Here is a 14,384-nt window from a genome sequence, read left to right on the forward strand (position 1 = left end):
TAAAGTATTTTTAAATTAAGGCATGTACTTTTTTTAGACGTAATGCTATTATACACTTAATAGCCTATAGTCTAGTGCAAACATAACTTTTATATGCACTGGGAAACCAAAAAATTCATGGGGCTCTCTCTTTTGTGATATTCGCTTTATCGCAGTGATCTGGAACTGAACCCTCAGCATCGCCCAGGTCTGCCTGTATCTATCGCCTGCGCCCTCACAGCAGATGACAGTCTCCTGAAACCAGAAATCTCATGTATCTTTTTCACCTAGTGCCTAGCATAATACCAGGCACATAGCAGTTCTCCAATATTTACTGAATAAATATTACACTAATAGGAACGCAAACTTCAGCAGAGTATCGGGACGTGCGGGATGAACGGGGAGAACGTGGCAATGGAAGAAGGGTGCTCCAGGCCCTCATCCATTCTGCTCAGTGGGAACCACCGTTCACAGGCCTCCAAAGTCCTCAGGGGCTTCCCTGGCCCCACCTGGCACTCACATACTCACGTTCCCTGGGTCCCCCCAAAGGGACTGCTCACCCTACCCCCATCCATCACAGAAGGCAGCGTTTTCAAACAAGTTGTTTATTTGCATATAGAAAACAAGACCCTGGCCAGGGGCCCAAGGGCCGGAAGGGCACTCCAGGCTACCTGCACCAACTCCTCCCCAGCCAATGAGAGGATAGAGGTCTAGAAACGTCAACTCTCCCCATCCCCACCCTCCCTATCCCCTACTCAAAAATAATTCTCTCTTGCCCGTTAAAACCTACTCAACCAAAAGAATGGGACAACCCAAGGGAGATGCCAGGACAAATAAGTAGCTACTAAGCATGGAGATGGCAGCTGGCCGCTCCCATCCCAGTGACAGACCAACCCCCTGGAAGGTTTCCAGGGATGACACCCTGTTCTCCCATGGGTTGCATCCCACTCCTGAAACAAGATAAAACCCTAGAACCTAAAAAAAAATCCCTCAGGACCTTTGAATTCCAAAGCCAGCTAACCCCATCCCCGCCCAGCCCCTTTTGCTGAAATGAATCAACCCATGCCCATCTGATGGGAGCTGGGTTCCAGGAGCAAGCCAGCCCGTCACAGCTTTAAACTCTCATCATACTCCTCTTTGGTCATCCACTTAGACTTGTACGTCGACAGATGAGCCACTACAGACGCTCCTAGCCAAACACTAAAATTCCTGTTGGAACCCACCCACATGGTGGCCTTGGTGGAGGAGAAATGATCAGCAACCAGCCTGTACAGACGCTTGGTGAAGCCAGGATAGAGGGTGTTGCCCCCGCAGGCCATCAGGTGGGAGACGAGCAGCGGGTGCATGGAGGCCTCACAGGTCTCGATGGAATCCAGGACGGCCTGGGAGATGCTGGGCCCTTGCAGGTCGAACACCTCGGGGCTGAAGAACATCTCAGGAGCCAGCCGCTGCATGGGGGTCAGCTCCACGGGGGTGCCGTCCGGGAGCTGATAGGTGTTATTCTCATCGGAGCCTCGCGGCAGGCTCTGACAAAAGTCCAGTGCCTCCCCCAGATTCTGTGGCACGTAGCACTTGGTCATCTGAGTGGTGGCCACCGTATCCAGCTGAAACAGGTTGTGTCGATTGTAATCTTCCTTAAAGAGGCTCTTGAAGAGATAGGCCGACAGATCCTGGCCTGCAAGCTCCAGCATCTTAGCACTGGACCGTAAGGGGCAGCCCAGATGGAAAGCCTGCACGCGGGTCAGGCCGTAGCCTGAATCTACCACCACGCCGGTGAGGAGGCCAGAGGCATACAGGGACATCTCCAGCTGGTCAGCCAGGAGGATGGACGGGACATCCAATAACTCAAACATAATCTGCAAGAAGGGAGAAGACGGACACTCAGGGTATCTTCCCCAAAGTGCCCCGATCCATTTCTGTTTTCCCCAAGACCTCACTACATGTCTGCTCACAAAGTTGAAGTCGGCACAGACCTGTGTCCTCCAGGGACTGGCTGGCCCCCTGGAGCTCATGCTGGGGGAATAAGGGAAGGGCTCTGGAGGATTAGAAAGAGCCAGACTGGCCCTTGGGAGCTTGCTTGATGATGGCCTTTCAGAGGACCATTTTGGTGGAGGGGTGGGAAGAGACCTCAGCCCGTGAGAAAGGGCGCTGAGATGCCTGGTTATGTGAGCAGTGGGGACACAAGTGGCGGCCATAGTCAAGGGTCAGATTTCCAGCCTGAACAATTTATTTAGAAAAAAGAAGAGATGAGAGAAGAAACAAGTGCTGCATCCCCAAGTTTCTGACACTACAGATGCAGAAAGGCTGTAACAGCCCATCCTTCTGTAGCCTTTGGCCACTTACCCGCCTTTGCAGGCCCCGGCAGGTCTACCTTCTCCCCTCAGTGGGAGGGACCTCCCTCCATTCCCACGCTCAGAATATTGTCCCCTCACCAACCATTCCCCAAATAGAATAGAAGCCAAGGTCCTCTTTTTCAAACAGAAAATCAAACATGACTCCCCAACCCCACTTAAAGCCTCCCAGGAGCTGCTTATTCACTCAGAGCAGAGGTTGGGAAGCATTTTCTGTAAACGGCTCAGGATGCCAGATGTAGCAAATAAAAATACGAGATACCCAATTAAATCTGAATTTCAGATTGCCAACAAATAATGTTTTAGTATATCCCATGCAATATTTGAGACATACTTATACTAAAACATTATATGCTGTTGATCTGAATTTCAAATCTATCATGTAGTTTATCTAGCGAATCTACAACAGTAAATATTTTAGGCTTTACAAGCCATAGTCCCTGTACAACTATTTAGCTCTGCTGTTGCAGTGTGAAAACAGCCATAGACTATATGTAAATGAGTGGGCGTGGCTATGTTCCAACAAAACTTTCTTTATAAAGACAGATGGTGGGCCAGATTTGGCCCACCGGCTGTAAGTTTGCCAACCCTTGATTTAGAGTAAAATCCAACCCCATCCCATAGCCTACCAGGCCTATGAGGTCCAGCCCCCGTAAACCCCACCTTCCTGTCTCCCTCCTGCCACCCTCCCTAGTTTGCTGAGCTCCAGCCCCACTGGGAGAAATCACCTCCTCAAAGAAGCCCTCCCTGTCACCCTCTTCAGAGGGACTCCCCTTCTTCCCCCCAGTCAGTTATCACTCCATTTCACTTTGTTTCTAGAACTGATTACTACCTGGAATTCTCATTTGTTAACTTATTCATGGTCAAGTCTTCTCCCAGAACATAAGCTCTTTGAGGGCCAGAATATGATCTGTGAACATTTATGGAATCCATGAGTATCCAGTGTCCCTCCCACCCCTGGTAGCACCCTGGTCACAGAGCATTTTACCTGCTGTGTCTCTTTCTGCCGGAGGAGCCTCTGTGAGCCCCCTCTCACCTAACACGAGTGGCAGGCACACACTAGCTACTCAGTAAGTATTCGTGGGGCGAATTATTTAGAAAGCAGAGTTCCTGATGCCCATTCCTGTCTGAAGACAAAGTACCAGGCTGTTCCCTGCTCCCTGGTGAGGGCAGCCCTGAGAAGACCTTACCTCCAGGGTCTTCTGACGGTCCGCAGGCTCCCTCAGGGGGAACTCTGTGACCATCACAGGGGAGTCCTCATTCTTCAGCCTGTGTTTCTCTAGGACAAATGACCAGATGTGCTCCACACCCTCCCAGTTGAGGACACGGCCACGGTGGATGGGGTAGCTAAAGGTGTCAGGACGGCAAATATCGATGCCTAGGCTCACGCGCCGCCGGGCATAGCTGGGGCCGGGGTTCTCCCTGCAAGGGATGTAGTTCACGATGCTCGGGAAGACCATCTGGGGCTCATTGAACCCCGACAAGCCAGCCTTCAGAAAGCCAGACCCGTGGTCGATGACGATGGTTCTTGCAGCCATGGCGGAGGCAGAGGTGGGAGAGGTCTGCTAGATTCAGCTCCTCAAGGATGTATGGCCAAGCAGGGCCACCTGTGGAGGGAAAGGATGGGGGTGATTTGTGAACCCATTCTAGGTCACCATTGGCTTCTCCACCCCAGAATCAAACCTCAGGCTCCCCTGAGCCCGTCCCCCTTTCAAGCCTCTGCACAAGCTGTAACCTGCACCTGGAATGTTCTTCCCATCCCAAACTCCCAGTCATCCTGTAGAGCCCACCTAACAGGCCCCACCTGGGAAGTCCTGCCAACCTCCCCACTACTTCCCACCAAGCTTCTCCCTCCGCATTTGGCACGCTCGTCTGTACCAGGTGGGCACTTCTGTTCCCAGAGGCCCGCTTACAATTTGAAGACTCGCAAGAAGCTCGTCACATAGGAACGCCTTGGCGGACTCCGGCCGCCTGACTGAGGACACAGGGGAGACGAACCATCAGCCTCGGGCCACCGCCCTCAACGGTAACAGTGTAAGGGCAGGGGCAGCAGCAGTACTTGTGACTGTGGCAGCGATGGCTATGGATACCGCCATGCGTACAGAGCCTCTCATCTGCCTAGTGCTATGAGGAACACTTGAATTTTAGGCTGAACTGTGCCAAACTACCAGGCGTGCCCATCAAAAATGATCAAATATCAGCAATTTCACAGGGTCTGACCTCGTAAATGGTCTCATTTCATTTTCATCACGATCTATAAGGAAGGTACCATTATTACACTCATTGTACAGATAGGGAAACTGAGGCACAGAGAGATGAAAGTTACTCTCCCAGGGCCACACACCTAACAAAAGCAGGGCCAAGGCTTAAAGCCAAACCAGATTCCAAAGACCACACTCTGAACATCAGGCCAGGCTGATGAGAAGATATGGAGTTTGAGTATGTGCTGAGCAGCTAACGTTTTATATAAAGGAGGCTATAAGCGAGACATCTAATCACGACTGTGGTCAGTTTCCTTATCTGTAAAGTGGGAGGGGAATAATAACCACATGCTGAAAAGGTAGGTGTGGTCACTGCCTGATTTCCAGACTTTATAAAACCAGGACAACCAGACTTTATAAAGCCAGGACAACGTGGTATCAGCGAAAGGATAATCACATAGATCCATGGGACAGAGTGCAGAGTCCAGAAATAGACACACGAAAAATATCAACTGGTCTTTGACAAGGTGTGAAAACAATGACATGGAGGAAGAAGAGTCTTTACAACAAATGGTAGGGAACAACTGCAGATCCGCATGCAAAAAAAATGAATTTGAATCCATACCTCACGCTTTGTTAAAAATTATCTCAAAATAGATCCTACACCTAAATATCAAACCTAAAACTATAAAACTTTTAAAAGAAAACATAACATAGCAGAAAATCATTGTGATCTCAGATAAGGTAAAGTTTTCTTAGATGTAACGTTAATAGCCTGATCCATTAAAAGAACAAATTGAGAAATTGGGCTTCATCAAATTTAAGAACTTTTGCTCTTCCAAAGACACTGTTAAGAGAATAAAAAGACAAGCTATAGACTGGGAGAAAATATTTACAAATCATATATCTGATAAAGAACTTGTATCCAAAAAATGTAAAGAGCTCACAAAACCCAACAATAAGAAAATAACCCAATTTCTTAAATGGGTAAAAGGTTTAAACACTTCACAAAAGAAGATATAGGAATGGCAAATATACACATGAAAAGATGCTCAACATAATTAGTCATTAGGAAAATGAAAATTAAAACCACAATGAGAGACCACTGTACACCTGTGAGAATGGCTAAAGTTAAAAGCTGACTATACCAAGTGTTGACGGAGATGGAGGAACCAGAACCCTCATGTACTACTGGTAGGAATGGAAAAGGGCACAACCACTTTAGAAAAGTTTGGCAGCTTCTCAGAAAATTAAATATATACCTACCATACAACCTAGTATTTCTACTCCAAGGATTTACCCAGGGGAAACAAAAGCTTACATTTACACAAAAACCACATGCACATGTTTTTTGTTTTGTTTTATTTTTTTGCGGTACGCAGGCCTCTCACTGTTGTGGCCTCTCCCGTTGTGGAGCACAGGCTCCGGAAGCGCAGGCTCAGCGGCCATGGCTCACAGGCGCAGCCGCTCCGCGGGATGTGGGGTCTTCCCGGACCGGGGCACGAACACGTGTCCCCTGCATTGGCAGGAGGACCCTCAATCACTGCGCCACCAGGGCAGCCCCTGTAACACTAATTTTTAAGGATTGCATAATATATCAATAATACAATCCCGGCATGTGGGATCTTCCCGGACCGGGGCACGAACCTGTGTCCCCTGCATCGGCAGGAGGACTCTCAACCACTGTGCCACCAGGGAAGCCCACACGTTTTTAATAGCTTTATTCATAATCACCAAAATCTAGAAACAACCTAAATATCTGTCAGCTGGGGAGGGACAGACAAGTCTCCATTCAATGGAATAATACTCAGCAATAAAAAGGAATAACTGATACATACAATAACATGAATAATTCTCAAATGCTTATTAAGCTGAGTGAAAGAAGCCAGACTCAAACGGCTAAGTGCTGTAAGAGTCCATTCATATGACATTCTGGAAAAGGCAAAACTATAAAGACAGGAAACAAATCAGTGGCTGCCAGCAGCCAGAGGTGGAAAAAGGGGCTGACCACGAGGGGCATGGCAGCCTTGGGGGGTGATGTTCTATTCTAATTGTGAAGGTGGGTACACAACTGTATGCACTTGTCAAAACGCTCACAACCATACAGTAAAAAGACTGACTTTTACTCTAAGTAAAAAAATTTTAAGCAAGAAAACCCAGTAGACGTGGGGACAAATGAAAGGTATATGAAATCCCCTTGCAGAATGCAAATTGTCACACACTCAGCAGACTTGGTACCTGCGACGCATGTGGGTGTCTCGTGCAAGAGAGACATCCCAGGAAGCAGTTCAGCCCAGAGGCCACATTCCAGGGCTGTCACTCCACCAGCTATTTGCTCAGTTTCCATGCAGCAGTTGCATCCACCTGTCACTATGGAGCATGACAGCCACTGCCTGGCCCTAGCCAGTAGCTGCCCACTGTCACCAAACTTGGGGCAGTGATTAGGCTTCACTGCCTTGAATTAGCTCTGACAATAGATGAGGGAGAGCAAAAAGGAGGAGAAAGATGGAGCCGAGGCACCAGTCTCCTCCCTCGCCTGCTGGCAGGCTGAATGATGGACCCAGGGTAATGGAGAAACAGGCACCTGGATGACATTCTGGGAAGTGGGCTGTGCCACTGACCTCTCTGCATCTCAAGAGCTAGGGGACTGACAAATGCTTCCTCGGCCCTGGCATTTGGAATTGCAGGAGATGCTGGCAGGGTGATGTCCACTGTGACTGTCAATGTTCACTGAGGGGGCTCCAGGCTGGTGGCCCAACTGCCCTGGCCTAGGAACTGGAGGGTGGGGAGCAAGGGGCTGTCCCTCTCCTGGGCCATGACTGTAGGAAGAAAGTTTGTATGGCTCCAAGGAGCCTGCCCCAAGGACACAGATAAAATCTACATATTCAAAAGCATTTTACTGAGTCACCTATGGTACAAGCCCCTACTGAGCACTGTGTACCCAAAATCATTCTAGATTGACATGGTTCCTGCCCGCCTAGAGCTTACATTCTACTGAGAAAGACTGTCAGTAAGCACCTGATCAAATGTATCATGCCAGGGGGGATTAGTGCAATGAAGAAAAAGAAAATCTGGTAAAAGCAACAGGGAGTATAAGGGGCACAGAGGCTTGGTGTTATTCTAAATAGGGCACTCAGAAAAGGCCTCTTTATAGGGTGACATTTGAGCAGAGAACTGAATTCAGTGAGAGAACAAGTCATGTGATTACCTGGAAAAGCATTCCAAGCCAAAGGAACAGTAAGTGCAAAGGCCCTGAGGAAGAAACTGCTAGCTGTGATCTAGGAACATCCTGGAGGCCAATATAGGGGGGACATGGTAGGACAGGGGAAGGGTGTTGAAGATCTTGGATGGGACTTTCAGGCCTTTGTACTGTGCTTAGAGATGTGAGAAACCACTAAGGGTTTGAACAGAGGAATGACGTGATCTGACCTGAGTTGTAAAAGGACCATTTGGGCTGATGTGAAGGACAGATTGTAGAGGGCAAGAGGAGGAGCAAAAGGGGAAAGGACATGAAATATAACGGTGGCCTGCACTAAGGTGGTAGCTGCCAAGAAGGTAAGAAGTGGTCAGATTCTGGATATATTTAAGGAAGACTGGTATAGTGGAGCGCAAGACAAGATGAGGAATGAAGGAAGATGCCGAGATTTCTGAAAAGCCAGAAGAATAGCATATCCATTTACTAAGATGGAGACTATGGAAGGAACAGGTTTGGGGTAGGAAGGAAATCAGGAATTTTATTTTGGACATGATAAAAGTTTGAGATGTCTACTAGACACATATGAAGATGTCTGAAGGCAGAGTTTACAGATGCCTGAGATGGAGCTATAATTGGGAATCAGTGAATGGGTGGAATTCCAAATTATGGGGATGAATAAGATCATGAATGGACTCAGTGTAGAGAAAGACTGGTGCTCGAGGGGACTCTAAGGTCTGGAGGCTGGACCTTGGGAGGGACCAGGAAAGAGGATGAGAAGCAGTGGCCATGGAGGCAGCAGGGAACCAAGAGGGAGTCATGTCTCAGAGGCCAAGTAGAGAAAGTATTTCAAGAAGAGAAGAATTGAATGTGCTGAGAAATTAAGATGAAGACAAAGAAACACCCACTGGATTAAGCAACACAGAAGCCATCAGGCAAGAGAGTTTCATTGGAATGGTGAGGAGAAAAGTCTGAGGAGTAGGAAAGAGAGATTCTACAAAACTGGCCCTGCTCTGTACCGTACAAAACAAAAAATAATGTTAAGGCACTGTTTGGAATTAAAGGACATGGCCACCAACACAATGCACATTTTCTCACCCTGAATCAATCCAAAACAAATTCCCATAGCATTATTACACATTTCTGAGAGAGTCAAGATGGAGCAAGTTCACTACAGCCTCTCTATCACAGAAGATAACTAACAAGTTCAGACAAAATACAAAAAGCAATTACCTGGGGACTCTGAAAAGCAAGAGAAAAACAGAACAGGCAGATTGAAGAAAAGAGTCAAAACTTAGAGAAGCAACCAACATAGGGGTGAAGTTGTCTGTTCTGTTTTCCCCTTTTCTCTTGCAGCATTGACCAGAGGCAGGTTCCCAAGAGAGCCTCAGGAGTGGGTGACTGGCAGATAAGACTAAGACAAAAACCTGCCTTTCTGGCCATCAGATCAGGAAAGGGGGCCTTTGCAAGTCAAAGAGGATGGAGAGAAGAGAGTCAGAGAAAGGATTCCCCTAGTTCTGTGTAGGAACTTGCTCAAGTCCCAGGCTCTTCTGTGCATGTGGGGATAGACCCAAAGCAGCATAGCAAAGGCCTTATAAGCTGAACTGATGTTGGGACAACCACCCACAAAGGAAGAAGACAGAATTACTGTCTGAACCCAACTGGACTGATTGAATGCTAAAACATAACAGACAAAAACAAATGTTCTCCACAGGATTTTAACAGAACACAGAGCTTCACAACATAATATTCAAAATATCCAGGACAGAAACCAAAACTATTTAACACACAAAGAATCAGGAAAAATGCAACTAACTCTTAAGGGAAAAGATCAAGTGCCAACTCTGAGATGACCCATTTGCTAGAATTATAAAGATATTAAAGCAGCTATTGTAACTATGCCCATGATGTAAAGGTAGACATGCTTGAAATGAATGGGAAAATAAGTGTTTTCAGAGGGAAAAAAACTATAAAAATAACCAAATGGGAATTTGAGATGTATATATAATATATACATTTTTTTAAAAATCCTGTTCAATAGTAGAATGGAGATGGCAGAGGAATGAGTAAGAGAAGACATCAATAGAAATTATCCAATCTAAAAAAATAACTTAATGAAAAGAGCCCCAGGGACCTGTGGGACAATATAAAAAGGTCTAACATTCATGTCATTAAAAACCAAGAAGGAAAGAAGAAAGATTGGCACAATAAAAGTACTTGAAGAAATAATGACTAAAATTTTCCAAACATTGTTGAAAGACATAAATCTACATATTCAGGAAACTTTGTACATCCCAAAGAAAATAAAAGTTTTAAAATGCACAAACACATCACAGTCAATTGCTGAACACCAAAGATTTTTTTTTTTATGGAGAACAGTATGGAGGTTCCTTAAAAAAATAAAAATAGAACTACCATATGACCAGCAATCCCACTACTGGGCATATACCCTGAGAAAACCATAATTCAAAGAATTTTTTTTAACCTTGAAAACATCTAGAGAAAAATAAAAACATTATATACAACAGAACAACAATTAGAATGACTGATGATTTCTCATCAGAAAACATGTAGGCCAGAAGACAATGGAACGTCTTTAAAGTGCTGAAAGAAAAGACTGCCAACCCAGAATTCTATACTCAAGACAAAAATCCTTCAGGAATGAAGACAAAATAAGACATTCTTAGAGGAAGTAAAACTAAGACAATTAATCACCAGTAGAACTCCTTTAAAAGAAATGCTAATGAAAGTTCTACAGGTTGAAGGAAAATGATACCAGAATCTGTAATTCTGAGAATGAAGAAACAGCAACAGACATGGTAAATATCTGGGTTATTATAAAAGGATATTTTTCTCTTCTTAAAATATGTATGGTCATTGAAAGCAAAAAAATATATAAAACAATGTCTAATGAGTTTTCCAATGGATGTAGATGTAATACATATAATTATGAAAAAGGAGGTAGGGTAAGGGGATCTACATGGTTACAAGATCTACATGTTATTTGAAGTGTAAATATTGACTCTAATTACACTTGTAGGTTAAGTAGGTAAATGATAATCCCAAGAGCAACCAATAAAAAATATAATACAAAGGGATAAAGCCAAACACCCAATAGATAAATTAAAATGGAAAACTAAAAATATTCAAATAATGTAAAACATCACAGAAAAGATGGAACAGAGACACAAAAGAACAGAGTGGAGAGGGGGAGACAAAAATTGTAGACCATGTCAAAAATTACATTGAAATAAAATGTCCCAAGACACATCAATTGACAGAGATTGTCTGATTGGAATAGCAACAATAAAAAGACCTAATTATAGGCTGTCTACAAGAAACCCACTTTAAATAAAATAATAAACATCAGTTAAAAGTAAAAATAAGAGGATGGAAAAGATATACCAAGAATCAAATCTAAGCTGGAGTAGCTATCTTAATATCAAACAAAGTAGACTTCAGAACAAAGAATATTATCAGGAATAAAGATAAGACATTGCATACTGATAAAACGGTCAATTCACCAAAAGGACATAACAATCCTAAACACATATGCATCTAACAACGGATGTTCAAAACTCTTCTTTCAGCAAAAACTGGAAGATGTACAAAGAGAAATAGAAAAACCCACCATTCAACTTGTAGGCTTCAATTCATTTTTCAGTAATTGACAGAAAAAGTAGACAAGTCAATTTAGTTGCTCAGAAATTCCCTAGCTTTGCCAATTTTCTAACTGATACTCATACAGCACCCTTTCAAACAACAGTAGAATACGTATTCTTTTCTAAAACACATGAAACACTCACAAAGACAAGCCACATTATAAGCTATAAAACAAACCTTGACAAATATAGAAGACCTGAAATCGTCTAAAGCATGTTCTCTGACCATAAAGGAATTAAACTAGAAATCAAAAGCAGAATGATACCTGGAAAATCCCCCAAATATTTGGAAATTAAACAAGTGTAAATGGTTCATGGGTCAAAGAAAAAAAATCAGAAAATATTTTGAATTAAATGAAAATTAAAGTAGAATCTATAAAAATTTGTGAGATCAGCTAAAACAGTACTCAGAGGGAATTTATAGCATTAAATGTATTTGAAAAAGAAAAACATGTTTCAAGTCAGTAATCTAAGCTTCCACTTTTAGAAACTAGAAAAAGAAGAATGCATTAAACTCAAAAGCAAGCTGTGGATGGAAATAATAAAGAACAAAATCACTGAAACTGAAAATAGGAAACCAATAGAGAAGAGTCAATAAAATCATAAGCTGGCTCTTTGAAAAGATGAGTAAATTGATAAACCTCTAGTCAGACTAAGAAAAAAAGAGATAAGACACAAAGGATAGATATCAGGAATGAAGTGACATTACTCTGACACTACAGACATGAAAAGAATAAAAAGAAATTATCATGAACAACTTTGTGACTATCAGTTTGACAATATAGGTGAAAAGAACAAATTCCTTCAAAGACATAATCTACCCAGGTTCACTCAAGAAGAAATATATAACCTGAATAGCTCTATAACTATTAAAGAGATTGGATTTTTAGTTTAAAACCTCCCAACAGAGAAAACTCCAGACCAAATGGCTTCACTAGTAAATTCTACCAAAAATTCAAGGAAAAAATTATTCTAATTGTACCCAATATCTTCCAGAAAGCCGAAGAGGAGGGACCACATCCCATGAGGGCAGCATTACCTTGATGCCAAAATCAAAGATACTACAAAAAAGGGGAAAAAAAACCTCTGATGAACATAGATATAAAAAAATCTGAATAAAACATCAGCAAACCCAGCAATATATAGAAAGAATAATACTCATCAACTAAATGGGGCTTATCCCAAAAATGTAAGGATGGTTCAACATTTTTAAATCAAGGTAATTCTTTTTATATATATATATATATACATTTTATTTTTTATTTATTTATTTATTTTTGGCTGTGTTGGGTCTTCGTTGCTGCTCACAGGCTTTCTCTAGTTGCGGTGAGTGGGAGGCTACTCTTCATTGCAGTGCATGGGCTTCTCGTTGCGGTGGCTTCTCTTGTTGCAGAGCACAGGCTCTAGGTGCGCAGGCTTCAGTAGCTGTGGCACGCAGGCTCAGTAGTTGTGGCTCACGGGCTCTAGAGCACAGGCTCAGTAGCTGTGGCACACGGGCTTAGTTGCTCTGTGGCATGTGGGCTCTTCCTGGACCAGGGCTCAAACCCATGTCCCCTGCATTGGCAGGTAGATTCTTAACCACTGTGCCACCAGAGAAGCCCAAATCAATGTAATTCAATCTACCAACAGACGAAAGAAGACAAAAAGCATGACCATCTCAGTAGATACAAAAAAAAATAAAAGCACTGGATAAAATCCAACATGCATTTATAATAAAAACTCTCAACAACTAGGAATAAAAGTGAATCTTAACTTAATAAAGGGCATCTACAAAAAAAGCTACAGATTATATCATACTTAATGGTGAAGGACTGAAAGCTTTCCCCCTAAGATCAGGAATAAGGCAAGGAGGTCAATTCTCACCACTCAATTAACTGGAAGTTCTAGCCAGTACAATAAGGCAAGAAAACAAAGTAAAGGGCATAGAAATTGGAAAGGAAGAAATAAAACTATCCCTATTTGCAGAAGATGCAATTGTCTATATAAAAAATCCCAAAGAACCTACAAAAAAGATCCTAGAAGTAATAAATGAGCTTGGACAACTCATGATACAAGTTCAGTATTTTAAAAATCAATTATATTTTATAAACTAGCAATACACAGCTGGAAATCAAAATTTTTAAAACAGTACCATTCATAATAGCATCAAAAACTATAAAATACTTTGGTATAAATCTAACAAAATATATTATACAATATGCTAGGGACTTCCCTGGTAGCACAGTGGTTAAGAATCCGCCTGCGAATGCAGGGGCCATGGGTTCGACCCCTGGTCTGGGAAGATCCTACATGCCGCGGAGCAACTAAGCCCATGTACCACAACTACTGAGCCTGCGCTCTAGAGCCCGTGAGCCACAACTACTGAGCCCACATGCCACAACTACTGAAGCCCATGTGCCTAGAAACCGTGCTCTGCAACAAGAGAAGCCACCGCAATGAGAAGCCCACACACTGCAACTAAGAGCAGCCCCCACTCACCACAACTAGAGAAAGCCCGTGCGCAACAACTAAGACCCAAAGCAGCCAAAAATAAAATTTTTTTAAAAATAATCTTTAAAAAAAAAACATGCTATTTTCTAAGTCGGAACTAGGCCAACTCCAGTTGGTTTCGGGACCCAGTTTGGGAAAAAAAAAAGATGCTCAGAGTCTGAAAGCTCGTGACGCAAAGCTGCTGAACGAGGACCAGGATCCAAGGGGACGTCCCCACACCTCCAGAGGAAGTGAGCAGGCAGCGGCTCCAGGGAGCTCAGCAGGTTGAGGAAGATGGTGGAAGAGGAAGATGGCGGAAGAGGAAGATGGCGGAAGAGTAAGACGCGGAGATCACCTTCCTCCCCACAGATACATCAGAAATACATCTACACATGGAACAGCTCCTACAGAACACCCACTGAACGCTGGCAGAAGACCTCAGACCTCCCCAAAGGCAAGAAACTACCCACGTACCTGGGTAGGGCAAAAGAAAAAAGAAAAAACAGACAAAAGAATAGGGACGGGACCT

General features: G+C 43.7%; 1 protein-coding gene across 3 annotated transcripts in view; it reads right to left on the bottom strand.

Moving 5' to 3' along the window:
* Positions 1-756: 756 nt before the first annotated feature.
* Positions 757-14,384, bottom strand: part of ACTL8 (actin like 8) — a 100,103-nt gene continuing 86,475 nt past the window's right edge. Inside the window, exons 1-3 of one of the 3 annotated variants that reach the window (XM_055083744.1) lie at positions 12,695-12,989; positions 3,521-3,937; positions 757-1,835 (exon numbers count right to left, since the gene is read on the bottom strand). In XM_055083744.1, the coding sequence (XP_054939719.1) occupies positions 1,086-1,835; positions 3,521-3,868 (1,098 nt within the window). In that variant the 5' untranslated portion in view covers positions 3,869-3,937; positions 12,695-12,989 and the 3' untranslated portion in view covers positions 757-1,085. Of the gene's footprint in view, positions 1,836-3,520; positions 5,102-12,694; positions 12,990-14,384 lie in introns of those variants that run through there. The other 2 variants (XM_028487792.2, XM_007104611.2) reach the window with 2 other exon arrangements.

This window comes from Physeter macrocephalus, chromosome 3 (genome assembly GCF_002837175.3).
Source record: "Physeter macrocephalus isolate SW-GA chromosome 3, ASM283717v5, whole genome shotgun sequence".
NCBI lineage: Eukaryota > Metazoa > Chordata > Mammalia > Artiodactyla > Physeteridae > Physeter > Physeter macrocephalus.